At 51.5% G+C, this 9,384-nt stretch overlaps 1 protein-coding gene across 1 annotated transcript; it reads right to left on the bottom strand.

Annotated features, from left to right (window-relative positions):
• CD207 (CD207 molecule) lies at positions 1–5,446 on the bottom strand. Its single transcript, XM_080814022.1, has 6 exons — positions 5,338–5,446; positions 5,129–5,245; positions 3,409–3,783; positions 2,663–2,814; positions 1,577–1,695; positions 1–1,189 (listed from the first exon to the last, which is right to left on the bottom strand). The coding sequence occupies exons 1-6, from the start codon at positions 5,411–5,413 to the stop codon at positions 1,039–1,041; spliced, it is 990 nt and encodes a 329-aa protein (XP_080670148.1). The 5' UTR covers positions 5,414–5,446; the 3' UTR covers positions 1–1,038.
• Positions 5,447–9,384: the final 3,938 nt, after the last annotated feature.

Below are 9,384 nucleotides of genomic sequence, written 5' to 3' on the forward strand. Positions count from 1 at the left end.
CGTGACACTGCAGAGCTCACTCTCCTTTATTTCAATAAAACCAGGGGTAAGTACAAATAAAAACCAGAGGTAAGTACTGCTTATATTTTGTGGCATTTCTAGGTCTTCTCTACCCCTTGTCATTTTTGAGCCCCCAGCTGCTTCGTGGGGCTACCCCAGAACTTCATGTCCAGCGGAGCAGATGGCCTTGCTGGTACTTTCACCTGCACATCCAGGAATAAAATATGCCCACAGAGGTAAAACACGCTTTACCCGGCAGTAGTGCATTCCGATACAGTTTGTAGGTGAACTCTCTAGGGACAGAGGACCACTTCCTCTATATCTAAAGGGCAGGGAGGAAATGCAGCCTGGAGAGGATGTGCAGGAGGCGAGGCAGAGGGGTTGGGCGGAGGACTGCAGAGACAGAGCTGGAGCACGGAGTTTGCAGAGTGAGGTGGAGTGATAAGGAGCATGGATACTGATCCAGCTCTAAAGGAAACTTGTTTCCACATCAGCCCCTGACCGGAACCAGTTGTCCCCATCTCAGAGAAGAAGGGGCTCAAGTGACAGGAAGTGTGGATGGCAGAGGGCAGTGGGGTCATGGCCTGGACAGGGTCACCAAGTGCAGAGCTCTTCCCACTGAGAAGAACACCGCCCACTAGGCAGGCAACTGGGAATTCTGTGGGATGAACTAGAAAAGCCCTAAACATTGGTATCAGAATTGTTTGGGTGGTCCGAAGCGACTTCCATGTGATAAAATTGAGGCTTCTCTGAAGGGACAGGGAAGCCCAAGGTCCTGATCACCTTACTGAGACAGGTGGAACTTCTAAATCCTCTCTGCCCTCCTCTCCCTTTCCGAGGTCTCCTTTCCATTCCAGCTGCCTCTATGGGGTCGGAGAATTCCCAGCCAAGGCAGATGAACTCCAGGATGCCTCTGAGACAATTTTGAAGCCAGAAAAATGAAGGTGCAAAGTCACACTGGAAATGGAAGAAAGAGGGGTATGTTCTCGAGTTCGACAAGCATTGGAGCTCAGTGTGTGAGCTTGGGGGCCAATCCTGTCATGGTCCTGATGTGATGTAGGGCCGTTTACAGATGAAAAGGAACTTATTGTCACAGGAGGCATCGTTCCATGACTGAAGTGAGGACATCTTTATATTGGCACAGTGTTCATTGTTCCCATAATTGTTGGGCTCACCTGGAATCCAGAACCTACCAAAGGAAAAAACAAAGCAAAACTTTGTTTCCAATGAAGAAATGAGTGGCTTCAATCCCAGCTATGACCCTGGGTGATCATCACATTTTTGCACCCATGCCTGAGAGGAAGGGGATAGGACCAAGCCAGCCCACGGCTCTCAAGGCCCTACACAAACCCGCATGGCAAAGCCTGAGACTTAGAACAGGGGCTCTGCTGAGGCTGGTGGAAGGTCATGCTGCCAAACCCCAGAAGCCATGGAGAGGCCACAGATTTGTCCCCAGGCCCACAGGCAATGAGTGGAGGAGAACAGGGAAGAACTACAAACCCTGTAGTACCCCCATCCTTTGTGCCCTGGCCCTGGCCCGGGAAAGTCAGGCCGGGAAGGAGGCTCTGGGGCTTACCGTGCACTCTGGACCTTGTCAAATGGAGTATTATCCACCCAGTACCAGTCCCCTTCACTCCCAGCTTTGGTCAGGCCAATCCAGTAGAAAAGTCCACCTGCCATCTTGTACAGAAACTCCTGTAGGGAAGGGGAAGGAGTGAGACACTGCCACGACTCACAGCTGGAACATCTGTTCCTCTGGATGTCCTTCACCTGTCCTCTGTGACAGCACACACTGACCTCTCTCAAGCCCCTTCCCTATCCAGAGTCCATCTTCCAAATTCTGATTTATCTTTGCCCCACAACTTATAGACTCAGGACTTAGGCCTTTTGGCCCCTCAGAAAGCTGATGCTGGAGCACAAGAAAAACTCAGCTGAACCCCAGAGCAGGGACCCCAGAAGGGCCCAGAACATGACAACTAAACATAGTGAGCACTTAACATGCATCTGCTCAGCTCTTCTCTGAAGCAGGGACTATTCTCATGTATGTTTCATGGATGAGCAGGCTGAGTTGATGAAGTTAAGTAACCTACCCAGGGCTCTGGGACTAGTTAGGGGCAGGGTTGGGGCTCTTGCCCTGACTCCAGAGCACACACTGTTACCTGCTCTAGCAGCCCACCTCCCAGGGGACTCATTCAGTATCCTGCTGACCAGGTAGGAGACTTCCTGGGTTATGTTAATGTTATTCATGCCTTTGTTTTCTGGGCCCATGGAAAGATTGTACCTCCCAGCCCTCTCTGAAGCTGGGACTAGATCTTCATTTGCTTTGGCCAATGAAATATGAGCAGAAGTGATGTCTGTTATTTCCAGGCAGAAGCTTAAGGGCCAACATACAATTTGCCACGTTCTCTCTCCCTGCTTCAGCAATTGTGGAAACACACGCTGAGATGAAGTCTCTTTTGGCATCAGTCCTTGAGTAACCACAGTGGGCAGAACCCCTTGCAGGCCTTTGCTGGACAGGCAGTGTAACGGAGAAGTCATCCTCCATTGTTAGGTCACCGATATTTGGGGACTTCTGTCACTGTAGCATACTCTTGCCCATCCTGCCTGATACAGCTGTTAATACACCCCCTTCCGAAAGCCCGTCAGAATAGCACTCACTCACCTGTTCACTCTCCGAGGCCACTGAGGTCAGCTGTGAATCCCTGGACATACAGAACTGCTGGGCACTGTACCAGGTCTTTTGGACTTGAGAAAAGTAATAAAAGTTCTCCTTGAAGTACTTCCAGCCTTGAGAAATCATCTGCAGAATGTCATCTGGAGAACAAGGGTGAAAGATGAACACTGGGGTTCCTGTTTCCTTTGGGTGCTGCCTGCCGGTGGCTCTTGAGTGGGATCTCAGAGACAGCAGTGGGTAGGGCTGGGCTCTGGAGTCCGGGGGTTCTTGTGTAAGGGCTCAGGGACACTGTCCTACCTGCTGAAGTTCTGGCTGAGAGTGGTAGAGTGTCCAGGCTCAGAGAGGGGAGAGTTAGAGACATTGATTATGAATCTGTCTCTCCCCAAAGAGGGAAGCAATTCTTTGTTGACCATCACAAGGGGCTGAGCCCCCCAGCTTTGGGGAAGGAACTCAACAGATAAATAGCTAGGTTTGGGCCAAGACAGAGACTCCCTAATGCCTTCACATTCTGTGCCTTGGTGTGAGAGCCCATGCTGGTGCCCGGTCGCTTCTCTCCAGCCCCTAAGTCCTCCAAGCCCACGGCTGAGCCCTTGCTTCTTAACTGTCCAACCACGCCTGCCTGGCTCCTCTTCCCCTTCCTTCCGCACACACCAGCCTGATGACCTCATCCCTATGGCTGGCAAGGCCCCACGGGCCACTGGTCAGCTTGCAATGTTCTTTTCTGAGTCACTTACTTTGCCGTCTGAGCAATTTGCTGATGTTCTCCAAATCGCTCTGGAGTCCCTGGATCTTTGCATTTAAAGAGCTGGCTTTACCCAGATCTCTTTTTAGTGCTGGGATCTGGGCATTTAAGTCATTGACCTCCTCCCATCTTCTTGTTAGCATCTGGATCTGGGCAGCGGCATCCCTCACACCAGCTTCCAACTTCCCGATCTGAGAATGCACATGAGCCAGGCTGGCATTTACCATCCGGACCTGAAGGCTGGTTGCCTCCACGCTGCCTCTGTTCCTCTTAATCTCAGAACCCAGAGTGCTGATGTTGTCCACACTGCCTTTCAGCAACTGGGCATTGGTCTTTACATCTGATATTGTGCGCATAAACCAGGGATCTGGATTTGAGAAAGTCAAGAGGTCAGCTGAAGGGATTCCCAGGGCCTGGGAGTGTTGTCAGGGTGATAAAAGGAGGGGAAAGGAAGAGAGAGGCTCAAGCTCCCAAAGACCTGTTGCTCACCCTCCATTCATTTGTGACATATTCATTCAACACACATGCGATGGGAACCTAGCGCCGGCCAGGAACTCAGATAATGCAAAGACTGATAAAATACAGACCACTGGAGGACCTCACAGGCAAGCTGAAGTGGGGATTGGCACCCTGTCCTAAATTTTCTCTGTGTGTTCAGAGCACAAAGGATGCCCTAGTTACCCCCTTGCTGCATCCCCAGGGGCTCCATCACTTGCTTCCCAGCTCTCTCCTTTTGGAGGCCCCTGCAGTGGCATCAGCTAGGGCAGCACCCATCCCACATCTGCCCACAGGCCCCTTGTGGCCAGGATGGGAGCCAATAATACAGACTTCCGACCTGAAAGTGACTTCTCCAGAGAATATGGAAAGAAGGAATTATGAAACCATTTCTCCCCTTCCCTCATCCCATCCACTGTCACACTCTGCTCAGATCACAGGCTTGGGTGCCAGGTAGGAGACTGACGACAACCCAAGAGGAAACTCTGCTCAGAGGCTCTACATCTGAGACCAAATATGTCCCAAAGCCTTGAAGGGAGAAGACAGATGTTCCCTCCCCCCTGCTTTCTGGAGACCTGGTGGGAGGAAGAAGGCTCTGCTAGCAGAGAACAGGAGGGGCTGGACAAAGCAGAAGAGGAGGAAAGATAAGTCACACATCTGGTGGACAAGGAGGGAGTCTCCTTTGATGGGACCTCGGCAGGGATGGGAAGAAGAACGAAGAGAGCATGAAGGGGTCCTGGTAAGGATGGTGAACCACAAGATCTGTCCGCTCATTGGCAGCTTCTCCAACTAGTCAGTTGGGGCTGAGGATAAGATTGGAAGTCCTTCTTTTGTGGGGTCAGGAAACATTCTGCTCACTGCTAACAGCTGCCCACGGGCTCCAAATAAAAGGGACATAGCTCCGGGGGTGGGGATGACATGGGATGAAGAAATGGGTGAATGTTTTCTGGGGACAAAAGAGCACATCCTTGAGCCTAAGCATGCAAGTGCTGATCCCAATCAGGAAAATCTCCTCAGAATCGGGAAGGAGAGAGCAGCAGCTCACCTTCCTGGGGACAGGGGACCCCGTGGCTGTACCTAGAAAGAGGAGAAATGAGACAACTGAAAAAGCCAGAGGTGGGAGACACAACTGGACAGCAGGAAGGACAGGGTCTGGATGTTTAGGGAGTTGACGGTGGAGAAGAACCAAGCTGGGACGATAAAACCCGAGGACTTACAGAGAGTGGCCTGCAGCAGGATGGAGGCCGCGAGGCCCAGCATCAGGATGATGACTGCAGCCCGGACCATGAGAGGCTTCCTCAGAACCAGGCACAGGTCCGTCTTGGGAGGAGGCTCTGTCAGAAGAAGAAGAGAACGTTTGTTGTAGGACCTGCCAACAGCAGAACACACCACAGCAAGCAGATTCTGAGCAGAGGCTGGTGCTTGCCTCGGGGCCAGAGGGAGATGTTCTGCTTATCCACGGTGAAGTGTGCATCTGGGACCTCACTCTCAGCAGCCTTCATCCCGCACGCTCACCCCTGCAGCACAGGTGCTTCCAGCCGGCTGGCTCCCCAAGGACTTTATGCAGAAAAAAACGGGAAGTGAGTACCAGAAGAGGTGGTCTTATCATCCCAAAGTTCCCCATTCCTGGTTCAGACACCTTGTCTGGCCTCAGACTCTCTGCAAAGTTCCGAGCTCTCAGGAAGAGGCCGTTTGTCTTCTCCACGGGCCTGTTACACAGACATTTTAACTCCACTGTCCCAGTGCTACTCCAGATCTCTTATAAGACTCCTTTCAACCCTTATCGATCCACACATGCATTCATACCATAAATGCACATTGAGGGCCTCCTAGGTACCAGGCACTGTACAAGGACTGGGCCACAAAGATGACTAACTCATAGTCTGTACTCCAGCAGCACACAATCTGATGAGAAAGACAGACCAGAGCAAATAAATTACAATAGAGTGTGATGGGCATATGCACCATTCAAGGAAGTACAGAGATGAAATAATGGTAAAAAGTTCCAGGGAGAAGGATTAGCATATTCAAAAGTAAAGGGGCATAAGACAGCATGGAGGGCCATTTGGTGGTGTTGGAATATAAAGTGTGTGACAGGAGTGGGAAGGGCATGGGGCTAGAGAGACAACTGGGGTCATAAGAAGAAGCTTGAACTTTGACTTACGGATGACATGGAGCCAGTGAAGGCCTTCAGGCAGGAGAGAGACAAGGACAGGGCCACTGAAGAAGGTTCACTCTGATAGTGGTGAGGAACATCGAACAGGATGTGGGAAGCCTGGAAGCAAGGAGACCGACAGGGAGACCACTGGAATCATATACTTGCTGTTACTAAGGCATCCCAGATGACAGAGCATCACTTTATAAAGTGGGGCTTGGAGATGCGACATGTAAGTGTAAGATGGGGGTTCTCCTCCCTGCCTTCCTGCACTCGTGAGCTTCTCAAAGTGGGGAGGCTTAGCCCCCTCAGGCCAGGAACTGCTCCTTCATATGTGGGAGAAGCTCAGGGCAGAGGAGCTGATGCGGGGCTCAGTGAGGGACTAAATTCTCTCCTGGGAAGCTTCTCATGCTTTGAAGAAATCTGGCACAGCTGAGAAGCCTGGCACACAACAGACTCTAAGCCAATATTAGTTGGAAGAGAGGAAAGAGAAGACAAAAGCGTGAAGAGGAGAGAGGGAGAGAAGGAGAAAAGGAAGGGACGAGGTCCAGATTAGACGGACGGAGGGCTGGCTGGCTGGCTGGCTGAACAGATGGGAGATCAGCGGATGGAAGAATCGGCGGCTGATCATTTCTCAACCCTGAAACCTATCGTCTGTGGGTCGGGATCTGTCTTCCAGAAGCTACCGCTTCTTTCTAGCAGTTCCCATTCATTTCCACAGCAAAGACATGAGACAACTGTGATTTATACCTTACCCCAAAATGCATGACTCTTCTGGCCACAGGACGAGAAAGTTGGCCCAGCCTTAATGAGTCTGAGCCAATGGATCTGGATGACAGGGTGGTGTCACGGACAAGGGCTGGAAATAAATGAGGAAGGCCAAGGAAACAGCCACCCACCCCTGCAGAGGCTTCTGCTGCTTTGATATCTGAGAGGATCCTACCTCCCTACTCAGCCCACTATACTTACGGGCCCCTTGTGGCTCTCTCCAGGCAGACTGGGCCTCACACTGGAGCTGCTCCTCTCATGGAATGAGGACTGATGCCCAGCTACAATCCTTTTCTCACATGGTGGGAAAGAAACTGGGCCACAGGGGTGGTGTCCCTTTCACCCTATCTCATCTCTTCCTTACCCACTTTCTGTCTGTAGCTTCCAGGACTGCTACCTCTTCTAAACTCTGACGTTGGCTCATCCCCCAAACTGAAGGCCTCACCCTAACTGACTGCCTGTCTCTGAACGCTTATGACTATACCCACTCTCTTCAGGCTGCTCATTTGGTTGCAGAACTTTGGTTCTACCAGTGTTCAGAAAGGGTTAGAATGTTCTGATTCTGGGCTTTGGTGGTTGGTACCCAGTCAAACTCCAGAGTCGTCTCAGACCTTCTGCTCCTGGCTCCTGGCCCGACATCCACAACCTATCATAGTCCAGGGCCTGGGGTAGAGAAGAAGCCAAGTTACTCAAGGCTCTCGTAGAAGGGGCTTTGGAGATCCTGGTCCCCTTCTAAGGCATGGGAGGGACAAAAGCCACCACACAATATTACCTGGAGTGTATGGCCTCTTCCCTGTCAAAGAGCTGACTTTTCTCAGACCTCTGCTGGTTTATAGCATGAGGTACTGATGAAATGCCTCTATGCCCTCTCACTGGTCCCAGAAGAGGATCCAGAGGCCTCACCAGGCTGGAGCCGACTGCATAAGAAGGCCTGGGCTTGGGCGGCATCTACTCTGAGTAATAGGAACAGGTGCCTCACATAGATTTTCAGCCGATCCAGCATGAGGAAGCTAAGCAAGAAGAAACCCAAATCCCAGACTGTGGGCCCACTGAGGTTTTAGAGATGGTGGATGTAAAAGTCCCAGCCATGAGGAGTTTCATTTCCCACTTGGCAAGGAAGGAGTGAGTCATGAGCTCTTTTCCTATGGCCGTGCTCATCTGTCTGCAGGTACTGACTGAGCTCATCTCCCGTGCATCCCTCTGGGGGGCCTTTCTGGCCCCTGAACTGAGAGCCTGGGAAGGAAAAAGAGAAGGAGGCAGGCACCTCAACCATACTTTCCTGCCAGGAAAATGGGAGGTTCTCCTGGACACTCAGGCAAGCCCAGCTCTTCCAAACAGAAGAGGAACTTTAGGCCAGACTTAGAGTGGCCAGCAATCACTGCTATGACAACAGGAAGGGAAGTTCATGGTCATCTCTCTGTTTTCCCACTTGCCATGCCCCTGGGGCTCTAAGACCTTCTTTGGAGAATGGTGGTAGAAGGAAACAGTTTGGCCACTTTTCCCCTTCTCTGATAAGGACTTTCTTTCTGCTTGGGGTGGACCATGGACACAATCAGTGGGAGTGGAGAAGAGACGTGGGTTGCTTGAAATGCCCCAGCAGGACCAAGAGTCATCTCCAAGGAGAGGAATCCAGTTCCCTCCAGTCAAGGCACGCAGGATACTAGAGTGGACAACACACTGGGAGAGGGGTGGGGAAAAGAAGGGGAGCACAGAGAGGGGAGAATGGCTATGATGTGAGAAAGAAGACACTGTGACAGCTGGTCAGGCTTGTTCACAGCCTGACCATGTGTACCATCCCATGTGTATCATGGGATGTCAGGTTTGACCAGCAGACCCCAGATAATCAAAGGCTCCTAGGCTACCCTCTGGGTATGTGCTCTGGCAACAGGGGCAAGGGCAGAGAAACCAATAGGAAAGCGGTGCTAGGTGGGACCACTCATTCCTCTAGGACACCCACTGTGCACCAGGTGTGAGGAGAAAGACAGCCAGAGACCCTCTCCACAGAAATAGTGTTCCTCTTGTTAAAAACATGTGCATCTCCCAAGACTCTCCCAAGATTGAAAAAGACCAAGGACCCTGCAGGGGGCCTCTCTAAGCCTTCCTTGACCTTGGGAATAGGTTCCTCTTTTTTGGAACATTAGGTATGGGCAGGTTTCTCTGGAACAATGACCACAGGCCAGACATCAGTGAATACATCATTACGTCTGGCGACACCACGTGCAGGGTGGTGTGGATATCAGCGAGTACCCTGGCTCTGTGGAAGGATTGCTGTGTTTCAGGCAGAGGAAGCTGCTCTGAATCATCCAAGCCAAGGAGTTATTGTATAATCATCACTTCGTCCTTGAGCACAGGGACCCTGCTTGGCAACTGGAGTCAGGTTCCCAACGCCCAGAGTGAGTGAAACCCAGCCAGTGTCCAGTTCTGTCTTGATGCAACTTCCATGACACATGTGCTACGCAAATCTGCACCCAAACCCACAAAAAAGAACAGGACCTCCGAAAACCCCAAATCCCACAACAATATCTCCAATGCCACAACAGGGCTTTCTGG

The sequence above is a fragment of the Martes martes genome (genome assembly GCF_963455335.1).
Source record: "Martes martes genome assembly, chromosome: 9".
Lineage (NCBI taxonomy): Eukaryota > Metazoa > Chordata > Mammalia > Carnivora > Mustelidae > Martes > Martes martes.